This window comes from Labrus bergylta, chromosome 21 (genome assembly GCF_963930695.1).
Source record: "Labrus bergylta chromosome 21, fLabBer1.1, whole genome shotgun sequence".
Taxonomy (NCBI): domain Eukaryota; kingdom Metazoa; phylum Chordata; class Actinopteri; order Labriformes; family Labridae; genus Labrus; species Labrus bergylta.
The window spans coordinates 5,195,474-5,221,212 of record NC_089215.1 but is presented as its reverse complement, the minus strand read 5'-3'; the positions used below and the strand labels follow the sequence as shown (position 1 = coordinate 5,221,212).

Here is a 25,739-nt window from a genome sequence, read left to right as displayed (position 1 = left end):
TTATGGTGATAGAAATCTAACATGGTAAGATTAAACTATGCTAACTAACAAAAAGTTAGAGTTTTAATTTCGTACAGCTGGGGTTGTTTTTTGTCCTTTTTAGGCTAACCAATCCAAATGTGTCCTTTGTAGCTTTGTTATGTATCGATTAATGGTTTTCTGAAATCCTCTGAAAGCTAAATTACTAGCTAAACTTATACGCTCTTTGATAAGTCTTTTCCAAATGCACACATTTTAACCACCATATGAAACATTGCCACCAGGGAGAAAATATCCCCTGACACATTTTAGCTAAATTTTTTGAATCTGTGTTCCAGCTCCCAGTGCTCCCAGCTTCATCCACTTCAGTGAGCTGACCACCACTTCGGTCAACGTGTCCTGGGGCGAGCCCACCTTCCCTAATGGCATCATTGAGGGCTATCGTCTGGTGTATGAACCCTCCACACCCGTAGATGGTGAGCTCTCTTTCCTTTCTTTTCTCTGCTAAAAATGCCTGCTGGCTTCTATTACAACATGATGCACACAACAAGATCTAGTAGTATTTTAAACTTGTGTAAAATGTAAATTTTCCTAATATGAGTATTACTTCATCTGGTAAAAAAATCTTGCGGTGTGCATTTTCTTGGCCTATCAGCTAATCATCACCTTGACAGTAACAGCTTGTGTACCATTGCAACCTTTTTCCACATTTTCTGCAATCATTACAAATGATTCTTGACTGCAATGCTGAAATTTAAACTTATTTCCCACTACTAATTCCATCACTGCATATGTTTTTTTTGTGTTTGTTTGCCCGCGTCGAGTGTGCTCCCACATTGCCTGGCCTGTGTAAGACCTGCTCTAAATGTGGTCTGTTTGTCTAGAGTCCTCAGTGGCCTGTGCCGACTGTCTCCACTCCCCCTCCCCCCCAGGCGTCAGTAAGACAGTGACGGTGGACGTGAAGGGGAGCGGCCCCTTCTGGTTGAAGCTCAGAGACCTGGCCGACGGCGCCACCTACAACTTCCGCATCCGGGCCAAGACCTTCATCTACGGGCCCGAGGTGGAGGCCAACATCACCACCGGCCCCGGAGAAGGTAGTGACTCATAACTCTGTAGACCCCAGGCGGAAAGAGTATCCCTAATAAATCCAAACAAACAACTCTTATGTCCAAAATTAAAAGAAAGTTTGTTGAGCTGCTCCTTGGAAAACCATAGTTTGTCTCCAGATGTTTTTTTTTGTTTTACTTTGGGGCCTTTAGCCTTTTATTTGGATAGGACAGTGGATAGAATAGGATATTCAAGGAGAGAGAGTGGGGAATGACATCCGGGAAAGGAGTCACAGGTCAGACACGAAACCTGGCCGTCCACTTGGAGGACAACAGCCTCCGTATATGGGCCACAACCTAACCACTATGCCATCTGCACCCCAGAGCTGATATGATTTTGAGCGTAAAAATTGAACTGACATTGCCCTTATTGCTTTTCCTGACAAAACACCACAGCTTCTATAAGTGAATAGAGAAAGAGACACTCAGTGGAGAATTCACTTAGAATGGATTGCGGCCTCTGATAGCACCAAAAAATTGCGTGTCACTTGCTCCCGCTATCTTCCCCACCTTTAATGTCTAATTCACAAAGCGTATAACACTAATGATATTCCAGAGCAAACACGCTCGTAAAGTTGTCCAGCTCGTGCAGTTTGCATTTATTGCTGTTACTGAGCATGAGGAGAAGCAGCTCGACTCTGCACAGAGCTGCACGCTCATGCTGACGGAGCTCAATTCCATCCACATAAAGATAACGAGTTGGGGAAAAGAAGGTGGCACTTTATCAGGTTCATTGTGAGGCCAGGCTCTATGAATGTGATATGAGTTCACTGTTTAAAACAAAAGCTTCCCATGGAGTGAGAAAGCAAGGGCAACTCATACTGAAAAAGAAAAAAAAAACACCAACTTCATTGTCGTGTGTAATGGCCCAAGACTGTCTCCACACATTGGGACGAAGTGTCCTAGTGTCTGTCGTGTTGGGCAGCTTAACCCCTGATTATATTAATAATAATGCCAGAGTTATATACAATACAATGCTTTATTTACAGCAATTTCTTTTAGGTCATCTAGAGGCAGAAATCCTGGTATGATTACCTTATAAATTGTGTGGCGCAATAACCACCAACTCGCAGCAGGCAGTCGTTTTTTTACTCTAACTTGCACGGTTGAAAGTGTGGTTGTTTTTTCCCCCCAGTTGACTGCAGAGGGCTCATTTAAATTTGCGCAAACTGCACTGGAGCGGCAAAGAAACGCAGTTTGCGCTGCAGTGCACTTAGAGGAGCGTTTAACCCTTTGCATGTGCTTTGTGAATACACAGGTTTAGCGGGTGCAAAAGCCTTGCAATCTATTTGTGAATTACAGGCCCTTAGAGTTTTAGATTTACAGCAGAAACTTTTTGTAGACCTGTAAAATTTCAATATAATGATTCATACACGCAGTTCAGGCTGTTGATGAAACATTTAAATATTTACAATACAAGCCTCGATCTTTTATTTTCTTCGATTTGAGTCTCCGGAAAGAATGTTAAAATCAGGGGTGCTACCATGTGCTGTGGTGAAATATATCATGGGCACTCCAGGCAATATGCTCTATATCTAGTTTTAAATGCTTCACCTTGATACTTAACTTTTTCTTCCTCAGGAGCCCCAGGACCCCCTGGAGAACCCTTCATCACCCGGTATGGTCAGGCCCTGACCATCCACTGGACCAGCGGGGACCCGGGACGTGCTCCCATCACACGCTACGTGATCGAGGCCAGACCTTCAGGTTGGTTTCCGAGCTTCACGAAGACACGTTCCAGAAACTCACCACTCTAGTCATGATTTTGTTAACCTTGCATTATGTAAGCCCCCTTGATAGTTTAAAATAAGGAAAGTGGTGTAAAGTGTCAACATCTGCCGCCCTGGGGTCTGTGTCCCTGGTATTTTAATGGCTTATTGATCGAAGGAGCTGAAGTTGAGACAATCGGTGTTCTGTTTCAGGTGTGATTGACAGGTCGTGGCAGGGTTAAAATGCTGATTGATTGAAGGGGATTTGCAGAGAGGGATGTGTTTCACCATTTTGCAGGTTCAATTTAAGAAGGGGTGCTCAGTCCAGATGGTAAAACCAACCCTCCCGCAGCCCCCGTTTCCCTCTCATCTTCTGTTTTCCATATGCCAGGGGACATAACTCTCTGAAGTATCATATGACTTAATGACTTGTTTTTGTCTTCAAATCAAATTACATAAGCTCTTCCAACTTTTTGCGCCTAACTTCAGCGACATGACGGATGAACTCCAACGCTTGTTTATGTTTGCGTATCTCATTAAAAGAGTCAAAGTTACACTGATGTTTACAAGCAGCGATGTGTAATAAATGGCGTCTGGCAGGATCTCCAAAGCAAGCAGCATGACACCTCACATTGCTGCCTTTGAAATATGGCCGCCGCCGCTATTTATGATGTAGATTCGGTCGCTGTAAATTCAACGGGAGCTGTGAAATTGATGGATTGGGTAATATTTGTAGGAATTATGAATTACCCTGGGAGGTGGCAGCCAGAGCGTAGCCTTGAATCAAACAAACAAACAGCCCTGTTAACAAAGACTTACTGACTTTGTTGGATTTGTTTTACAAGTTTTTTTCGCCGTCTCTTCTGACCCAAAGTTGCAACTTTCACCTGGTTACAGATGAGGGATTGTGGGATATCTTAATCAAGGACATCCCCAAGGAAGTGACATCGCACACATTCCCCATGGACATCCTGAAGAAAGGGCTCAGTTACGACTTCAGAGTAATTGGAGTGAATGACTACGGCTATGGCGCACCAAGTCTACCTTCTCCTTCTATATCAGGTGAGTTTTCAAGTATCTGCTGCTCGAAACTTGAATTATAGTTAGGGTAGATTATTCAGACGCTACACAATCCTTCGTAGTTGTTCTTAGAAACCATTAATTCCAATATTCTTTGTGTGTTTTTCAGCCCAGAATGTGGCCCCTTTCTACGAGGAGTGGTGGTTCCTGGTTGTGGTTGCTCTGGTGGGGCTCATCTTCATCCTGCTGCTGGTTTTCATCCTCATTATCAGAGGACAGAGCAAGAAGTATGCCAAGAAGGCCGAATCAGGTGAGTGCACACAATGGCACAGTGAAACAGAGCGTTTAACCATTAGAGAGGCCTCGCTGCTATCCTCAGTGGCCCAGACGGCAAGGAATCTGATGACTTGCCTTTTTTCTTATAAAGAGTGGCACTTTGTGTGGGAATTAAATTATTTCAAATTGAGAGCGGGTTGAACTCGGGGGTAACTTTTTCATGGCACATTTGAAAGAATCAGATATTTGAGCGAGCAGCAGGAGAACAAAAAAAATCAGGGAAGCAGAGACAGAGACGGGGGGGGGGGGGGGGGGGTATACTTGTCCATTCAGTGCAGCTCTGACATCAGCGGGTATTTCCCTCTGCTCAGCACTTCTGCCATGCCTGTTTAGCTGCCAGGCAGGAGGGGAGGGGGGGTCCCTGTGGGTCACTGCCCATCTCTCTGACTGACAGAGGGAAAACAAGAGGTTCCTTCTCACTCCCACACAAAGAGGCTCTCAAATGCCTCCATATCCCCCTCTAGGAATCTGTCTCCGGGCTGCTGGATCTACCCAGCGTTTTTTTTTTTTTCTTCTTCTTTTTCTGTGTGTTTGCGTAACCATCAATTGACCTCAAGTTGTCCTGGAGCAACCGCGGAGGTCCTGGCCTCTCTGCAGTCTCCCATAAGTCTTTGGATGACTGAAAGTGGGTTTAACCTGTAACATGGCAAGCTGCAACCCAGGCTAACATTAATCTACCATAGAGCAGCATGGCAAGCGTGACACTTTCAGTTTAAAGTGTGAACTGTTTGATTGATTACGTGAGGCACTTGCAAAATACTTGTTATGTCCATTCATGTGGCATCTATAGACAGTGTTTACACTGGGGGGGCTCACTCATTTATCACATTCTGAAGCATGCTGTGCGTGCATGCCTCTCTGTAACTTAGAATACATGTGTCAGTTGTGTATGTAGTTGAAAATGTCCTTGCATAACATCTCTCCATTTTTGTTTAATATTCTGTTTAACTTGTAAAACTTTGTCCAGTCAAAGGTTTATGTGAAAAAACAAAGTTTCAGTGTGCCTGCCCACTGATCGCAAAAAATCAAATGTGAGAACATTTGCTCTTATTCCTTTTCAGATTTTTTTTGCAAAAGTGCCTTAACTAAGCTCAGCCATCATCACGTCTTTGGACAGTCATCTTGATTCTGTGACTGCGTTTTATTGGTGTCTCTGTGAATTCGTATTGCGTTTGGGCGTTTCGGAAGCACGGCACAGCAGGAGCTCCACATACACACACAATCAGATGTGCACACACACACACACACACACACGGCGCTGCGCTCCCTCGCTGGCTCCCCTGAAACCTTCTCGCCTCTGTAACACCTCTGAATAGGGCTACTGTGTGGCAAGGGGCTGCATCAGTTCTCATAGCATGCTGGGATATGGGGCGATGCAAATCAGGCTGGTGATGCAACGAGAGGGTGTCGCACTGCCAGCCTGATCTCGTTCGAACCCTAAGAATTCAAACTTTGCTCATGTTAAGACAGAAAATCAGACCGAGGTGACAACACACACTGAAAGCTGTGAGTCTAGGCTGGTCAAGGCTGATGATCGGGATGATCGGGATGTAGTTACTAAATTACATGAATATTGTTCAAGTTGTATTCAAAATTTGTGTTAACCAAAGAGCTGCATTTAATCCAGCCTCCACTTCCTAAACAGCCTCTACTTGAAACTAGTTACCATTGTAACCGCGGCTCTCTGAGTATAAAAGGCTCTCTCTCTCTCTCTCTCTCTCTCTCTCTCTCTCTCTCTCTCTCTCTCTCTCTCTCTTCACCTATCTACATATTCAGTATTCATATTGTGCCGGATTCTCGTAGATATGGAATATGTTGCTGAGTGGAGAGATAGTGTTAATAAAATTCAGAACAGCTTTTTGCCTCATATTCTGCCATCATCATCCCTCTGACCAAAAACTCATTATTGTTGTCATAAATTTTCATTAATAAAACACCCTTGTGAGCAGCAGGCTGGATTAATACGACTCCCCTGTTCCAACTAGCTGTGCGTGTTTTTCCATTCAGACCCCTGATGTGTTATTTCTGTTTCTGTTATATTATTGACCTTAAAGTGCAAGTAGTTTTCTTCTTTGTCAGTGTGTGTTTTTGTAAGAAACAGATCTTTAGACATTAGATCTGAGTAAGAATTTAATAGACACCTCTCATATCTGTTTCTTTAATATTAGTGTACAGCCAGCAGCCTGTTATCTTAGCATACAAAGACTGGATACCAGGAGGAAGAGCTAGCCTTGCTTTCTCTGAAGGTAAAGAAATCCACATACAGATGAAGCTTGAACTCACTAATTAACACCTCAGAGTAGATATTTTGAGCCCTAATGCTAAGCTAAGCTAATCAGAGAATACTATCGCTCCAAATTTTACAGCTATTATTTTCTTACCGAAAATCTAAACAAATGATTTACTGTTGCTTTAATTCACCAAAATTACTTTCACATGAGCGTTAATTTTGACTTTCTTCAATCTTGAAAAGGAAAAATGCAATCATGTCTCAAGTTTCGAAATTACAATAATTATGATCATAAAAACAACCTGGCATCTGAGAAAAAAAAATCTCTGTGATTCACTAATTCATCATAGTTTTGGTTCATCCATCTAGCATAATTTTTGTCTTGTAAATCATCATTTTGTCTATTCAGTCACTCCCTGAGCACATCGTCTATGAGTTCCATTGGTCCTCCCGCACACTAACCCTTGTATCCATCTGGCCTGTGGTCACACAGTGTCTCTGTACGTGTGTCCAGGTAACAACTCCAACTGCAACGCTCTAACGCACGGAGACATGGTGAGCCTGGACGAAGGTCGATTCCCCGCGCTGGAACTCAACAACCGACGGCTGTCTGTGAAAAACTCATTCTGCAGGAAGAACGGCGTCTACACCAGGTCAGTGACCCACGCGTAAACATTTGACAAAACCAGTCACATGAAAGGGTTCCACTAGAGGATTAATTTGCAGCAAACATTTAATTAGCATGTGGAGAAATAATTGGGTTATGCATGGAAACTTAACCTCGCGGCTGAAAGTATTTCCAGTTCTTTGGAAAAGAAAATTAACACTCTTCGCTTGAAATCTCAGACTTACATTTTCGTCTATTTAAAGGCGAGAAATAAACGGACTCGCTGCGGATGCTTTCTTAATGAGCTTTTTATGGCAGTGAATCGTTGCTGTGAGACATGAAGCGTGTTGATACCGTGACCTCATTTAAAGCCGATCACTCATTCTGACAGCTGCACGAACAGCACTGTGTTAAAGTCAAAGTTTGGATCTGCATACTTTGCTTACGATCTTACGTACCTGCTTATATGTGAGGCTGATTTAGAAACAGTTGAAAGGTTTGTAGGGCGTGACAGAGTCTTCTGTAGTATTACTGACAGGGTGATGGGATTTGGAGGAGACTACTCCACTCTTATTTCATGCCCAAAGGAAATATGTTTGCAGAACTGCAGGGGTGATTCCAGGGCGGGTGGGGGCTGGGATGTAGCCCTGTACACATTGCCAGTTGTCTGAAATGTGTAATGCACAAAGACGGAATGTCTTGACAAAAGTCGTTCCTCACCCATTGGAGGATTGAACAGAGGCCTAACATGGCTGAGTTTGGTAGTAGTGTGTAACGAGATGGCACAGCAGAACAACACTGTGTGTGTGTGTGTGCGCATGCCTGATTGTGCGGTCAGAACACTTATCCCTCGTTTCCAGTGGGTCCGGATCAGATGGCGTTTCCACCGTCAAAAGTTGGGAATGGTCCCAAAATAAGGGATCCTTACCTTCCTACTTTTTTGGTACCCTTCTGTTGGGGTGCCAAGTGTTACGATCCAACCCTACAGGGTCCCTTTTGTTTACTGTGTCCTGTTCTTCTTCTTCTTCGCTGAACTTAATTAATAGCGGGCTACAACGTGTACAATGTGATGTCAAGCTGTTTTGTAGCTGACGCGGCTATCTCCATCTGGCTTACACTCTGTTTACCAAATAAGTGTACGTTTGGCTGTGGAAAACGCAAGCAAGTTCAGGGTTACCGAACTGTACCAAACAGTACTGAACCAAAATGGACCGCTTGGGGGAGACAGGGCTATAGGGAGCGGAGGTGGGTTGAGGGGAAGTGGTGCGCTGAGTGAAATTGGAAGTATTGCCAAAGAAAAGCTTTGTTTTGGTCTTAAAGTTCAAACCAACTTTTTAAGCTGCTTGGCAACAGGTTATAAGCAGCATTTTGGCATTTTAATGTTTTGTTGGTCCATTTTTTACAGTGGCTTTTGAAGCTACCATTTCTCTTAGTGTCTTTAAAGAAAGATGCATGGAAGGTATATTTGTGTTGCCACTTTGATGTGTTATTTTTTACATTAAAAAAACCCTATACACACAATCTAACAATTGGGCCACCCCAGTAAGAAAAAAATCTGGACACACCCCTGCACACCTGTACAAGTCTGCATACACATTTTTGTAAAAAGTGAATTCTTTTTTAATGAGAATGTTCGAGGAATTTATTTGGCCGTGTGCATTTGTATGTGTGCATGTAAGTGTGTCTTCGAGGACAGATCAAAGCAGGTCCAGGGCTTTGAGGAGCTTCCAGGGGGCTTCCCTATTATGTCTCCTGCTTGAAGTGGGAGACCGGGAATGAAAGAATGCACAGATGTACTTTCAGAACCAGCCGTCTTTGAACTCAGCCCAAAGCAGAGGAGCCCAAATCCAGACACCTGAGCCTCCGATTACAGTTTAATGCCACATCCTGATCTCCGGTCTCAGAATCCCAAAGAGGGGGTGAAGTGCTCTGCCTTGATACCCGGATCGGAAATCAAACACATTCTTAATCCTGCCGTATTCAGTCTGACTCAGAGCTGTGTCAGACTGCAAATGACATTTACGGCTGATTCTGCTCGGAGACTTTCTCTGCATTTGTATCCAGATTAACAAAAGGGGCCGATGTGCATGTTTCTGTAAATTCAATCACAGCCACAGAGAAGTCAATGCAGCTCAGTTTTGGTGACAGATGACTTAATATGTCACCACTTAAAATGTCAATTTGACTCTTTAGCACTGTAAGAAGGTTGAAGTGAAGGCTTGGAGAAGTAGAATAGCAACAATACTCCAATGCACTTGATTTATATGTTCCATGCTGCTCCAGAATAAAATAAAAGTTTAACTTGGACAGCACACAAACTTTTAAATCTAGTAGAAGTACAGAAATCTGTTGTACTGTTTATAAAGAAAGAGTCAGATTGGACTTAATTGTTCTACTGTTGCTGAAGTAAAAAGAAGAAAGCAGGATGAGACCCCCCCCCCCTCCGAAATAAAAGAATAATTGCATGTAAAGGACAGATATACAGAGCGGTAAGTGTACCGCTCTCTTTCCTTTAAAGTACAAATACAAGAAAAATCTACAAAAGTACAGATACAACACCCACAACCCAGATGAACCCTAACACTTACATCCAAATTGGTTCCTGTTTTACTGTTAAAAAAAAAATCAACGATTACCATTGTTGTCATACAAATACTGCATCACTCCTCTGTGGCTTTGTTTAGTCTCTTTGACACCCTCTTTTCGGGTCTTGGGAGGTCCTGGTGAAGTTATTCAGTGAAGATTAACATGGTTTTAAACACTCTTGAGTGACAAAGCTCTTGAACACTTCAGACATGGTAATGAGTCCCCACAGGCGACTGTAGCGAGAGGAGCGCCTGATAATGACTAAAGACCAGGGGCAGATTTGATTTCACCCCGTGGTTCTCATTTCTTACCCAACCTACTGCTGGCTGATGTCAGTTTTTTTCTTCTGCCAGAGGATTTAAGTGGACCTGTCTCTATCCAAGCTCGAGAGCTGATAAATAATTTACGCCTCACTCGACAGTGGATGAGAGTCAAGGAGGAGAGGTGAAAGTGGGCTGAGCTTTCTCAATGTTTTTAAACAGGCAGTTTATCATAATGCCCTAGTGGGCTCTCAATAGCATTTCTTCACATTGGCTGCAGCTCTTTGTTTGCCTGTGTTGTAAGGAGGCCTCGCTTGCAAGGACTGCTGAGGAATGCAGGTTGGTAAAGGTTACACTCAAGGGTCCTTTAGGGAATAAATGCAGATAGGAATTCAGTGCTGTGATTAAGACTTTGTTGTGATGTTTTCTGAGTTATACCAAGGCTCAAAGAAATATCTTCATGAATCAATCTTTCTTTCTTTTTTTTATCCCAAGCATAAATTCTCTTGGCTGTAGGTATTATTATGAAGGACTTTTGGATTCAAGGGACCTTCCAGAGTTCTGAGAAAGGCTGAAGGACCAAGGCCATTATCTTGTGTTGGCATTGAAATGACTTTGAAGGGTTGCACGGGCCACACTGCAGTTTAGAGGAAATGTTTACGCTCCGAATTCAGAGCACATACTCTACCAACAATGAGGAAACCTGGTAGACATTAAGTAGCTCGATTTATCTGGAAATGAGAGCACATTGATTTGCTGAGCTCATGGTAAGAGGCAGGACTTAAAGGTATAATATGCAACATTTTAAAAACACTGGTAATTGCAGATATCAAATATATCTATATAATAAATAACTAAATATTTGTTGAGTAATGTTGTTCAATAAAAGAGTGAAGTCAAACTCCCACTTGGTTTGTTGTTTTCAGCTCCTGGTTCACACTGACAGGACCTAGTTTCTCAAACATGTTTCGTACATGTTTTTTTTTAAAGTTATGCACAACATTAAACTCACAACTACCATATTTTAAGACTTGCTCTGAAGGATGTCCTCTAAAAATTACAGAAACAGTAACTAATCAACCAACAGTGAAGTCTCCATTTGCACTCCTCTCCAAAGCCATAACAATCATTACACAAGAAGCACAATGAAAACACATTCTCAACCAAAGCATCTTCCATCTTGTTGTTGTGTGTGGCTTCCCTTAGACCAAATGCCTGTGGGCTTTCGGGATTTCAATGTTCCTCTTGACAGAGAACACATCAAGACAAACAATACACCAGTTGCTAGACTGATCAGTCTATTACTGCCAATACTACACGTACCATTACTACTGACATTGTGTCTTTGTAGATATACACAAAGAGTAAGGTCTAGAGCTGCTCTTTTGTTAAGTGTCTTGGGATAACATATGTTGTGAATTGGCGCTATACAAATAAAAATGTAGTGATTGGATTATTGTATTGTATGAAATGCCCATTTTTTCACTCTCATCTACTTAAGCTCACCCCGATAACCTTTTCAGGGCTTTTGAGCAAGTGAGAAGAAACAAAAATAAAGCAACAAAGGCAAAACCTGAGAGAAACAACCTATTCAGGACCAGCGGACTCAAACGCTAACATGTAAAAAATAAGTTTAAAGAAAGGGGGCAGAGTTGGCGGAACGGCGGAGGCTGTTCCACTGTTCCACTTTGAATGCAAGATCACCTTTTAGCTTGAGCCACGAGTGATCTATGTAGCCTAGATAAAGAGTACGAGTGAAGGAGGTTGGTAATGTACGGGGGTGGGGGGGTGCAAGCCATTAAGGCTTTAAAAACAAACAGCGCAACCTTAAAATCGATATCGAAGTGGGAAAGCGGTGAGTCTTTTTGTAAAGAATAAACCACCAACAGCGAGCTGTAGGTTACATCGTTTGACACCTACCACTTTGCAACATTTACTGACCTTTCATATAACTATACAGAAAGAACCAATCTTCTCACAGATGATCTTGTTTGCTTGTATTGATCATGTAGAGGCATTAGTGTTCATTACATCCTGTTTCAAAACCAGCTAAATACTTTAATAGGACAGAAAATTGGGACTTTTAGTGGGATCGTTTCTCAGACAGATGCTGAGAAAGGATGCTGAGATAGACCAACAGTATTGAGTTTGTACAATAACTATTTCAACTCCGACAGAGCCTATTGAGCATGATATATTTTTTAGAGTTGTTGAAATTGAGTGTTTTAGCTGGCTACAGATAATTCGTTAGCATTTTTAACCCCCTCTTCCTCTTTTATCAGAGAAGCATTGGGAATATTGCAAAACATCATGGAAGTTATTGTTGAGCATGAGCTCTGTAAAGCATCCTAAAATATACATTTACAGTATTATGACCATAATTAGCCAATCTGCGGCACATCACAGAAGTAGCTCTACATTGTACGCTCGTCCACTCAGGTTAAGTGAATTAATCTGCTTTCGTACAACACATCAAGGGGAAATTGAATTACAGCTTTCTCTGTGATTTCCCTGTGGAGTCTTCCATTTGGTCCGCTCAAAAATCCCACCGCCGCTTGTGAAAACTGCTGGAATTTATCCACAACATTTTTGAAATGCTTTCAAAATATATTTATTCAAAATATGCAAATGCGGTTTAGACGCGTAAAGAGCTGTTATGTGTATTTGCTGCTGAAGCTCCAACGGCAACTCTGGCTGGCCCACACTCAGGCCTGGAAAAATGAGCCGGAGTCAGTATGTCCCCGTAGTCTCAGCCAAACCAGCACCAATCAGCAGAAACAGATGGGTGTTTGTTTAGCAGGATGGGGACAGTGGAAAGTATGGAGGAGCTTAGGCAGCGAGGGTTTTTCCTCGTCTCATATTTACTTAAAGAACGCCTGACTAGGGAAGCCATTTTTAAGGAACGTTTTCCTTCCTGCCCTCATTTTGACTCATTCCAAACTCTTTCACGTTCAGTTTTTTAGCTTCAGTAAACACCACTCCTCCGCCGTGTTCCCACTCAAAACTCCCTTGAAGGGTCTTCCCTTTCCTCAATCCCATCACTTTCACTCTTTACATTTACATCCAAATGATGTGTTTGATCGCCGCGGTATGCCACCGACGGTTTAATCCGCGCCATCACTCGTGTCGGCTCTGATAACATTTGCCAGATCAAAGCCGGAGGCTGCCGTTTTTGTTTGATGACCTCTCGAGCACGGCGAGAGTTCAGTTTATAATTTAGTCACAAGGGCCCCGGTGGTTTGACATTCCACAGCCCACAGAGCGGGCGGAATCAGGGGGAATGATTTATTCCAGGATTCACTACGTCTCCTGAGTATCCCACGATTCTCAGACATTGTGATACATTGCTCATCCTTAAACCGCTTAAAAAATATTCTGGGTTAAGGAAAGACGACGGTATGCACATCATTTTAGCCATTAAATATTTTGGATATATTAGCATTACATTAAAACTGGGAGATTTTGTAACACTAATACAACAACGTCTGAAGGGGGAACTATATATTTCAGATGAGTTGGCAAGTGGAATCATACAATTGTTAGAAGATTCCTCCTTGGAGATTCAGGTGATTTATGAAACAATAAAATACTATCCAACACATATATGAAGTTCATTTCATATGAGCTCCTAACATTTCTAGAAACTTTCAGGCAGGTGGCTGCTGAAAACTTCCTGAGTTGCACAAGTTCATGCATGCACCTCACAACGGGAGGCTATCCCTGAGGAGGGGGACAGGAGGGGACGGGGGGGGGGGTCTCTCAGGAGGCGGGACATGTTGTAAAAAGAACGATGCCATAATGGAGGATGAAGCCACAGAAGATCACACCGGTCACTCGCCGGTCACAGGATATGAACATCATCACTTCTTCCCTGAATATCTTCTCCTGCGTTTTCACGTCGGCTCCTCTCGACTTCATTCAGCGTCTTCTAGGGGGCTGCCAGAAGAAAAAATCGAGCTAAAGTCAGTGGAAAAAAAACAAAAAAAAACACAACTTTAAAGACATTCACAGCGTTCTGTATGCAGGTGCAACTACTCTGGAAACAACAGCGTTTTCAGTGAGATAACGAGAGAACCAGCAGAAATATTGCATTCAAGTGATGTACCTGAAGCATGCACTCGCAAGTATATGAAGTTGCATTGCAGCAAAGCCTTCACAAAATAATCAGCTCTACTAGGCCCTTAGAAATGCTCACCTATAATACCATGCTAGACTGGTTTCATTGGAATGCAGAGCCAAATAGTCTATATTGTATGTCCTTAGAAAATTAACAAGCTGTAAACGTTCCAGAACTTTCCACAAAAGTTAAGAAATAACCCATACACTTGAGCGCGCCAAAAATGTTTGCAATAATCCCTAACTATTATTAGGGGGAAAACTGTGTGCACACGATTCCAGGTAGTACTGTAGTTCAAAGCTGAACAAGGAAGTCATTCTGCACAGTCAATCAGTGATCAGACAGTTCACTTAAAAAGTAACATTTGGTTTCCCTTCCAAAAAAAAAGTCAGTTTCTTGTACTCTTTAAAGCTCTCTTGTCATCTTCATCATATTTGCCCACAGTTTACTTTTTGTAATATCACCTTTGTCCCAGTTCTCAGCAGTGAATTGGATGAATCAAACACTGCATAATATATGACCCAAGTTGTTATTCAGGGGAATTAAAGTCATAACAGATTTGAAATAGTTACCATGACACTGCCAGGGTCAACTACATTTTTTAAGTAATTCTAAATGTCTGTCTTTATCCTTTAGATCTCCTCCCAGGCCCAGTCCGGGCAGTCTTCACTATTCAGACGAGGACGTCAGCACAAAGTACAACGACCTGATCCCTGCAGAGAGCAGCAGTCTGACCGAAAAACCCTCAGAAATCTCAGACTCACAGGTGCAGTAGTAACTTTGTACCATATGTTATTATGTGAAAAAAAAGGTTCACTCTCTGTCTGCATAAAGTCTGTATCTGTTATATGTGTGTTTGTACCTTGTCTATGTTTGTACCTGTCCACTGTCTGTGTGCCGGCTGTCATCTCCTTGAATTCCTCAGGAATTCAGCTTTTCATTGTCGCCTTTGTAGTGTGTCGATTCATACTGTCCACTTTTCTTTGTCGCACATCTAAATGCACTCAGCCTGCGATTGTCATAGAAGCAGAGCTACGGTAATACATACAGAAGAGATAAGAGATTAATGACTCTGTTCACTAGGCTGCAACACAGTTTTTTTTTAGACCAGGCGGTGACCTGTGGAGAATGTCGCTCTGGAAAACATCTACCTGTGATCCAGGCCACTGCTCTCAGCCACAGCACTCGTTATGTAAGACAACGTGGGCAGACGCTCTCTGTAAAAGGGATTTAAGGGGCTAGATAGGTATTGGAAGTTCCTGCCAAGAAAGTCTGTGAAACTTTCCCCTCTGAATTTTCATGAATTTCCAGTTAGTCAAGTCAGAGTTCTCTCAGAGGCTATCTAGAATACTTAGTTAGCTTGCATCATTAGCGCTTTAGAAGTGAAAACTCCCAGTTTTGAATCCTCGAAGCAGAATTCATCTTGACTAATAGATGATCAACAAACTATGTCTAGGATGTCTGACTTTTGGCGTTTGCTGAATCTAGCAAAGTAAGTGAGTCTAACTCGATAGCTTCATTGATCAGTTGTTGTGTTGTTCACCGTCATGTCTCTGATCTCCTGAATTCTGTCCTGTCTTTTATCCAGTTTCTTCCTATGTCTAACATACATATATGCTCTTTCTGTTTTTGTTTATGCCACCTTCCTCCTCCGCTCTCTGTGGTTTTGGTTGTACCATCTCGCGGTTCTCAGTCTGGTTTTGATCCTCATCAGATGAAAGCGCCAGTTGGGGGGGGGGGGGGGGGGGGGGGGTTGAGTGGTCTTGAACTCTGTTGCTTTCAAGGCTTCCTTCAGTGCCTTCTTTCATCTTGGAATTCTTTACTCTAGGCAATTCCCAAATTATCTCGGCACATCTCTCAACCTGGGTACATCTTTAGTGTGAATTCCACAGCCAGAAATCTCTCTCCACCTGGCCTTATCTGGACCCGAGTCCTACTTCCAGATCAAATGAAAAATCTCCCCACAATGAATCACTACGGACAGGACCTGTCGCAGTACGATAACATCCCCTCAAAGGAATCATTTCGTCATTTCGTCGCCCCCCTCTGACATATCTACTGCTCGCACTTCTGTGTTGTCAAACATGGCCTAATACGCTAACTTCTCCTCCAGAGTGAGAGAGTAGAACATCTGCCTGCTGCCACACTGCACACACACCCAGCAGATGTTGGCTTTGATGGGCTGAAATGCACAGAGCCCTGACTGCTTACCCTCTGGCACCTCTGCCATGCCCATTACAGCCCCACCGAATCAGCACCCAGTGGTGCTACGGAGGCACCCAGGAATGCTCTTTGAAGTTTTACTCAGCGGATAACTCTGAGCTATCGTAATGACATTGTGCTGTCTGTCCTCTTTAATCCGCGGGGGCCTCCACCAGCAGGTATAAGATGAGTATTGTACTCCTCCTCAAGAGCGGATTTAGAGGAAGCTAACATTGACTTGGCAAGGCAATAAGGCCACCATTACTGCTCTGCTCCCCTGTAGGTATTCCCTTATTGATTTCTTTTTCCTTTACAGTATAGGCTTTCTCTTTTTTTCCCCAAGGTTGTCTGTGTGGCACCGTCTTTGTGTGCCATTAAAGGCCGAAACCAGTCGAAGACAGGTGATGTCATCTCTGAGTCAGAGATGGATTGTAGATCTCACTTTCTTTCTCTGCAGAGCAGCATTCCCGGGTTGGGGGGGGGGAGAGAGAAATGAAAATGCCTGCTCTCTCTCCGTCTAACTCTTTGCTTTCTCCACCCTTTGCCACCCTCCTGTCTCTCATGTTGCTGAAGCTTTTTTGGCTCAGGCTCAACCGAGAACACTGTCTGTAATGTTGGGACTGTCTCTATAATGACAACATACAGCTTTGTTTTTTATTAAACCAGTCTGACGGATGATGTCATGACCCAGGTTTAAGGGAATTTATGACCACAAATAAATTAGATTTTGTAATAATTTTATGGCATCTGAGGGGGCAGTAGAGAGCGAGGAATTGTGAGATGAAAGCCTGCCTCATTACTCGCTAGAACTACAGACAGTAAATTACAACAAAATCATAATAAATAAGGAAACATAATGAAACTACCTCTTCTTTGATTAATGTCAAATCCCTTGGTTATGTCTTTTTGATCAACCACATAACTCTAGCAGAGAAGGGTTATGAGCACCTAGAGAGGTCTATATTCCTTCTTTGATAATGACAAATTACAACTTGACTTTGATGCAGCAGGAATTTAAGTATACTGCTAAACATATTGTCCTCTTCCTGCTTTCCCTCCAATTTAATACTTTTTTTTCTGACTTGAAATATCGCTTAAGGCACTAAAAATGTATGCATACTGTGAATGTCTTGGGACTCTTTAATCCCTCTCCTCCAGTCCCTCATGTACTGTCATTGTCTCTGAGGACCCCTGCTGTGTTCACTTCATCAATGAGAGTGACACAGACAGCCACCCCCCCCCCCCCCCTTCTTCTTCCCCCTCCTCTTTGCAATAATCCATAACTAGAGGACAAAGGACTGACCCACTCTGTGGTATTGGGGTATGCATTCATTTTGGGAAAGGGGGATGGGGATGGGGATTGGGGAAATTCTTGTTATTAGATTGTTGCTTCTGTCTCATGCCAGTAAAGAAACCATAGGAAGGTTAAAACTAAATGTAATTTTATTTAACCATAAAGAAGCTTTTGGGGACAAAATATAAGCTTGAATATGAAAGAATGGATATGTTTAGTGCCAGAAGATCAGAAGCTATTTTCAAGCGAAAGTTCTCTCAATTCTCAAGCTCTGTAGCAGCTTATTTATTGGCCAGAGTTATTTTTGCCCATTGTTAATGCACTGCTATACCCTTTTTAACATCTCCACCTTCTCCATATTGGCCATTTTTTCTAAGGCAAAGCTTACAACTTAAAAAGAGAATCTTAAAAATTGCTGTCATTTAATGGCTTGACAATTCATAAGCACACATTGGATAGTAAAAATCCAGCGGGACATTGGGCCACACAAGACAAAATACTGTTACTTCTTTGCTACTGTTAGCCAACTGTTCAGGTTAGCATTCAGCCAACTCCTAGCAAGCACAATTGTTTAATAGCCTTACACGTGACAGTTGAACAGGAATAAAATCCTTGTTTATGGTAATATTAGCTACTAAATAGTAGCTTGCAACTAAGTTCTGTTACTTACTTAGGCTAGCATTCAACCAATTCCTAGATAACATAACTAGGAATTGGATTGTGTTACACATTAAGGTTGGTACGGAATACAATTCTAGCTTGTGGTAATGTTAGCTAGCAAACAGTATGTATTATAAGCTAGCTTACAATTAAGTTATTCAGTTATTGTACTAATGGAAATGTTAGCTTGACAATGGTAATGTGAGCTAAGTCAAGGTAATGTCAGCTAGAAATGTGTTGATTTCTTAAGTTAGCTTTGTGTCCTGTTTTTCAGAAGCTAACATGTTAACAAAATATGTTGTTTACCTTGAGAAGTTTATAAAGTTTCAAAATCCACTTTGTGAGTATTTAAGGAATCTACAATTCAATTATAAAATTCACTTAGCAGACGCTTTTATCCAAAGCAGTCAAAGCCAACAATTTGTCATTTTCCTCTGGTTTAAAATTTGCGAATCAAGAAATAGAGATACGAAATTATTACATTTATTTGGTACAAAGCATCTCTTCTCTTCTGAGACAAATGTTTTTTTTGTACACTGTCCCTGATTCAAATAAACCAATAAACTAAGTTAAATGAATTTGGAGAGCCTAAGGCAAATTCGTACCTTGGTGAAAAGATTTATTCCTTTCAATTCCTCGTACCCTGAGCATGAGGTCAGTGGAAAATGGCTGCTGTGTAGATGCGGGGAATCGTTCTCTCTCCTGTGTATGTGTAAACAGTGACAACTTTATTATCCTAAAGATAAACAAAACTACTGCCGAGAGGTTTGCCAGTTAATTGGATAGATTTGTTTCTCTGCCTTATTGAACATCATAATGATGAAATAATGTTTAATAATTGTCACTGGCAGGCTGCTATGTGTCTGTCTTACCCATATCCTTGCATAAATGAGATGGTGGTTCCCTTAGGGCTGAGGTGCAATGCTGCATTTCATGCCTAAAGTCTGCTTCTTTCACAGCATTCAGCTTAAGTAATTAGCTTGTAATGAGCTGATTAAGGGAGCAGTTTCACAGGCCTTGCTGCCCCCGAGGCAAACTGTCAAGCATGACCACTGTAGGCTCCTAGTTTGGGTCTGAATTATTTTCTTAATGATATGTGATTGACCAAAATCAAAGGAGGACTAATTTGAGTTTTGTCAACCTGAATGTAGAACATTTTGAGAGTCAGATAGGGCTGCCCAAAACTCAGGATTTTTATAGTCAACAAGTAGTTCATTAGTTTAAGCCATCAACTAGTCTTTGCAGGTTTATGAAATTCATTAAATTACCTCTATAAAATTTTAAAGTCCATGCTAAAGCCACAAAAAAAAAATCAAAAGTATTTCAAAACCATTTACTGTATATAAATATGGACTATGCATCTCCATCTTCTTCCTTTATACAAAAGTGATGTGAAAACACCCCTCAGAAATACTTTCTGCTGCTTGAAACTTAATGAACCATGGAAGTCATGTTTTGGACAAAAAAACATTTTCCTTAAAATGACAGAGATGTCTAGTAGACACACTTACAACAGATGTGATGAAATTCTTTGATGGATTTTTTTTTTTTTGTTGTTTTTCTGGGAATATCCAACCAATAAAACCTTGGCTGGCTAAGACACTTTTCATGTACATACCTTTGGCTGATTATTAGAGGGCAACCCTAGAGTCAGAACATCTGTTGCACACACTCCACAGCCAAGCAGAGACTTGGACTGTGTCAACACTTGGTCTGCGCTGCCTCTTTTCCACTGCCACAAACACAACCTGAGTGATGTTTCATCTCTCGCTGCAGTGCTAATGCCTTTGGAGTGAGGTAATGCTGCTTGAAGTGGCTCAGTAGCCTATGTCTTTATGGTTCGCTTTTATTGTGTTGTTGTGTTGCTAAACACGCTGGCATGACCGGAATGCTTTCCAACACAGGTCAGCCTCAAGTGTTTACTACTAGGGGGGACAAAATTAGTGAAGGACAACAAACACACAATCAGCCAATGATGCATCCAACACGCCTACGCTCCATATGCGAAGAATTACAATAAATAAGTAAGAAAAAAAAGGAAGTGTGATCAACTTCTGAATGTTGAGCCAAACCTCACTGGGCAGAATGTCTGCCTTGGATTAATTTCTGTAAAAATGAGAGCAAGAGGGGAGGGAGATCAATTGCCTTTGTTTAGAACCAAACGGGAACAAGAAAGCTGGATCTTATTCCTTTAATTCAACACAAGCATTGTTCTGTTTGGACGTTTTTAATCTCTGCTGACGACTAAAAAGGAAAGCTTTTATACTGTACAACGGGGGTTGCATTGTAGACATGAGGCATGTAAGACTGAGGGAAATCTGAGACCACTGCCATATGTATCACATATGTGCTGTGCTCTGGAGTGTGTCCTTCGAGTGCGTGCCTAGAGCAATGTTTCTGTATGAGATGATGAAGCATGATTATATGGCATTGGGACAGACATAATAATCAGTATCATCTCTGCACTCTGCTGTTCTGAAAAGAACAAGCCTTTGTTGCTTACTTTCGGATCGCAACTAATACTCCTATCAACCTCTCAGGGAAATTATCCGACGACCAATTTGGCAAAGCTGATTGTGCATTAGCTCATTGCAGCCAGGGGATTAATAGCAGACTAGCTGGGAAAACTGGCTTTTTGCTTTCGTAGCAATTACCTTATGATAGGCAATCCCCACTGAGTGACCATTGCCTTTTGTTTGACACATGGAATGTGGCTTGACATGAATACAATGGTGTTTCAAGCTCCGCCTGCAGCAAGGTGGTTGGGTCAGTGGCAAGAATGTGATCAGGTTTATTCCTTCCTTTACAGATGGCCAAAACGGAATTCAGATGGATTTACTAAAGAATAATAATTCATTTTTTTCCAATTTAACTCCTAAAGCAACACTTTTGATGTTAGAGAATGTGCTGCACGACGTCATTATTCTTTACCAGCTGCAATGAGTATCTTATTACATAATTTGCTAATTTTTTGAGTTTGGAACAGTTGGTTTGAGAAAAAACAAAATCAGTTTCAAGATGCTTGGTTGGTGATCTCGTAAACAGTGATAAGCATTCTCTTAATCTTGTTATACCAATGCTGGTTCTCCCATGATGAGTTTTTTCCAGTCATTTCTCAAGATCTTAAGAAATCCACATGTCATCAATGGAAAAACCAGCATTGTTATTTTATCAGAACAACATAAATAAGTTGAGATCTGAGAACACAACCGGAAATAACTTGTTCACGGGAAAATTTAGTATATTAAAATATATGGATATATGTCCGCCTTGGGTTCTTAAATAATTAGTATTTGCAGCCCTAGTTGCTTTTTTTTTTTTTTTTTTCAGCTTTCCACACCATTCACAAAGAACGTCAGCATATATATATGTATAACATATGTATGATATTCTCATCATCATGACTGGGCCATTTGATTCATTCTGTTATGGCGATGTTCTCTGTAAAACCCATTGTTTTGTTCACCCATAGGAGGCGCTGGTGTTTTCATATGGGACAGGTGGCCTACATACACTTCCACTGCATTTGGTGAGGTTCCTGTGGCTGCCTGCTTTCAATGTTTGTAGCCTGATAGGTGACTGGTTCCTTTAGCTAGTTCAATCCCATTCAGTCCTCTCTCCTAAGATTCCCATTCTAGGTTTGTATATGGTATACCCTGCTATAAAACACCACATCACCTCTTCCTGACATGGATACAAAGATCTTGAACATGAAGTTTGGTCCAGTGACTGACTAGTTTAAGACCTGGCTTTTGCCCTCTTGTGTTGATGGTCCATTTACAATGCACGCTTCATTACCAGTTCATCCTTCCGTTATCATGCTTCGACCATTTTTGACCATTTTTGGTGTCCATGTGTTCCTGTGCTGTGTTGTAAATGTAAGTGTGTGTGCATGTGTGTATTGTTGAAACAGGGGTGATTGTGAATTGAGGATATCTCTCAAAATAATTAAATAACTTCATGATCATTTGCATTTATAGCCTCCGCATCTCTAACTGCCCCACATGGAAACACAGACATGCAGTCATTGAATGCTGACTCGATTAATAAATTATTTGTTTTCTCCGTCTCACAGGGCAGCGACAGCGAGTATGAGGTGGACCCCAACCGACAGAAGACCCACTCCTTCGTCAACCACTACATCAGCGACCCCACCTACTACAACTCCTGGCGCCGACAGCAGAAAGGCATATCCCGCGCTCAGGCCTACAGCTACACCGAGTCCGAGTCGGGCGAGCCGGATCACCCGGTCTGTGCACCGCCACAGCTGCCTCCTTTACCGCCCCTGCCCCCCCAGCTCAGTTCACCTAGCCCCCAGCCTCAGCAAGCGCAGGGCCAGCCCCAGGGCCAGGGCAGCCTCTTCAGGCCCAAAGGTAGCCGGACTCCCACCCCTTCTCAGCAGAGCTCCAACCCCCCCAGCCAGCACAGCACCCTCTACAGGCCACCCAGCAGCCTAGCACCTGGCTCGCGGGCCCCAATCGCTGGATTTTCCTCTTTTGTGTAAAAAAAGCTAAAAAGGACAAAGAAATTTCTGGAAATATCTTCCCATCTCGTGTTGATGGATAACATGGCAACACACATTCAACCAATCAAGTTTTAAATGCCTTTTTTTATTTTCATTAATTTTCTTTTTCCACTTTTTTACATTTCATTTTTCTCTAGTCGGGCTGGAACTAAAACTATAAGACTCTCTGGGGCTCTTTTTCATCGTTAAATGTGTGAAAGTGTGTGTGCATTTTTTTTTTCACTAGATGATAAAATACTCACTAACATATTTTTATTTTATTTTTGCTTTTTCAACTTTTTGCATGACTTGCATAACTATTTGTTCTTCCATTTTTTTGTTACGCTTCTTTGAACAAATTGAAATGATGCCGTCTGATTCTGTACAAAGTCACAAGAATCTTTGGAGAAACACAAACATATAAATATATATACATACATATATATATGAATATAAAGTAGATGTACCTAGATGACAAAATCAATCCACTGCAGATTGTGCATTTGATGGAGACTGAATGAAGAATATGATGGAGCCATATTGTGGACGTAAAAGGACAAGTGTTTGGACTGGATGAACTGGATGTAGAATGAAAAAGAGAAAAGACAGAAGTGGATGTGGAATTCATGCCAAATCGAACAAATTTTAACGTGTTGGCCTGGACAGCTTGAGGAGAACATTGGTGCAACAATCACGCGTTTCCAAGGAAACAACTCTCCGGCCTATTGCACACAAATATATTGAAAAGTTGAACAACATTTGGCCATGGAGGGTCAAATGCTGAAGACTCTTGTGCCTGAGAGATCCTTGCAGATATATAAAAGGCGTGTATATCTGTTAAAGTGAAAGTGTTGAAGTCTTTTTTGTGAGTGTGTTACAGTGGATCAAAGATGCCTTGATAGAGTAAACACTTATTTATGATATCCGGCACCAATTGTGACTGAACTGCTGATGGTGCCCTTGACTGTGGCATCGTAATGGCTCGCCCTCACGCTTTCGAGAGCCTTCTTTTAATCCTGATGGATGTGGGCTGTGAATAAATTTGCATACACAAACCCATATTTTTTCACCCTTTGCTGGCTCACATATACACACACATCAGTCCCATTCTGCATACTTTATGTCTACTGAGATGCTTTGAAATCCAGCATAAGAGTGTCAGAACTGTCTGAAGTATCCTGGGACAGTCACATGTGGGCACAGCTGCTGGTTCTGCTAAATGGTAACAGTGTGATTTTGATAAGAAATGTTTCTTTTTTTTTCCTGTTTCCTCCCCTGCTAGCTGACGGCTCTCTGTTACTGATCACTATCGCGGGGCAGCGCTGGGCCTGCGCCAAGAGATGATGTCATTGAGTTTCACCTCTTTCCCCTTTGTGTAATCAACCACTGGGTAATATTCAGGTGTGGCTGTACTGCCCTGAATGCTAATGCCTGTGTGTGAGTATGTGTGTGACTCCACTTCTTGTGCATAAGCTTTACAGATCATTCAGTGTGTGTCTGGTTAAAAAGAGATTGTCCTGCAGTTATTGTAAACCTGCCACAGAGGACTGTGAGCTGTCCGGTCGCCTGCAAGGCACACTCACGACGCTATAGTGAAGACAAAGTGTGTTGCTAGTTTCCACAGTTCCCAAAAAAAGAAAAAAAATGTCATCGACTTTTTTTTTATTTTTATTATTCCTGTGGGGTGATTTCATTGTACGCAACAAAAGCTTATCATGCAGAATCTGAATGAATATATGATCACAAAACATTTCTGAAATAAATTATTTTTGAATGTTACTGGTTCTGGTACTCAATTGCAAACTGTTGGACGGGCAACAGGAAACATTCAAGGCTTTTAAAATTACACTGAGTTACACCCTAGCCACAACATTTGGCCGTTTTTTCAGTCCTGAATAAATGAAAACATTAAGAATCAGTTTAACTCACTAGTAATTCTGGTGCCGACTACAGTAAAAGGAATGAGGTTTAATTGATAAGTTTGCTAATTGGGCACATCCATTAATAAATCAACTGAGTAGTAGGTTATTTTCCTAATTGACAATAGAATCCGGCTGTAATTCCTGGGTTTTTCTTTTCACTGAAACCTGAGGTGTTACCCGAGAATTACCCCAAGCAGTCTATTTTATAAAGACTGTTCTGAGTCACTCATGTACCTAATGGCATATCATAAAAGCATCAAGGAAAACGTGAGAGACTGTACATTCAGCGGGCGCTCTGCTTAAACGCTATCTGTAACCATAAAACTACGATCTGTCAATGGCTCATTAGTTGATGAAATTTCACCTAACCTCTGAGTTACACGGCGCAGCAATAAATTGGATCAGTGTAGACGCTGTGAAATCCTGTTATCTGCAAATGTCCCCTCCTGACTGTTTCATCTTCCTCTGCTCTCCCTGATAACCATAACTCATTAGCATTTGTTCCTAGGTCGACTAAACAAGCACGGTTGGCTCTTTAAACCCAACATACCTGTCATTAAGGGGTGCTTATATCTCTATATAGAGCATAAGCAAAATGTTGGACTATGAAAAAGAGAGTGAACTTACACATATTAGTAAGGCAGGAGGTTGCAGGAGGATGTGTCCAGTGTCAGGTGGTGTTGGATGCTAATTGGATCAAAGTCAACTTGATCCAGGGCTAACCTACTAAACACACTGGCATGAGAAAAGAAGAGATTAGATAGGATAGGACAGGCCAGGGAATTGGAACGAACACGTCCAGAGCCCTAATCTCTTTTTTGTAAACACATGGGAAATTTCTCTTTGACAAAAGAGTCACAGACAGGAGGTATTTCACACGCTAAAATGTTCATTTCCCTGTGTCTCTTTCGTTCCCACTCCCCCAGGAAATGAATGACAGAAAAGAGCGAGCTGGTGGTCCCTGTTAAAAAGGGAGCCCAAAGGTACTAAATAGCCCTGATGAGCTTTGAGAACCCCACACTCGGAATATTAAAGGATTCAGACAGAAGGTGTACTTCAAAGGAGTTTCAAACCCTGAATTTAATTGCCCCATTTGTGAGCTTCACTGAGGGAGGTTTGGGGATTTGAAGGGGATATACTGGCAAGTTGGAGAAAGGATACTAATTTGATAGAAGGGATATTGAATGTCTTTCTAATATGGCATTTG

At 41.9% G+C, this 25,739-nt stretch overlaps 1 protein-coding gene across 6 annotated transcripts in view; it reads left to right on the top strand.

Annotated features, from left to right (window-relative positions):
- sdk2b (sidekick cell adhesion molecule 2b) overlaps positions 1-24,389 on the top strand; it is a 318,687-nt gene extending 294,298 nt beyond the window's left edge. The window contains exons 38-46 of one of the 6 annotated variants that reach the window (XM_065949804.1): positions 318-455; positions 912-1,073; positions 2,667-2,792; positions 3,692-3,856; positions 3,984-4,124; positions 6,874-7,033; positions 14,587-14,716; positions 21,579-21,635; positions 22,182-24,389. In XM_065949804.1, coding sequence (XP_065805876.1) covers positions 318-455; positions 912-1,073; positions 2,667-2,792; positions 3,692-3,856; positions 3,984-4,124; positions 6,874-7,033; positions 14,587-14,716; positions 21,579-21,635; positions 22,182-22,610 — 1,508 coding nt within the window. In that variant the 3' untranslated portion in view covers positions 22,611-24,389. Of the gene's footprint in view, positions 1-317; positions 456-863; positions 1,074-2,666; positions 2,793-3,691; positions 3,857-3,983; positions 4,125-6,873; positions 7,034-14,586; positions 14,717-21,578; positions 21,636-22,181 lie in introns of all 6 variants that reach the window. The other 5 variants (XM_029276802.2, XM_020630838.3, XM_065949805.1 and 2 more) reach the window with 5 other exon arrangements.
- The last annotated feature ends 1,350 nt before the right edge of the window (positions 24,390-25,739 follow it).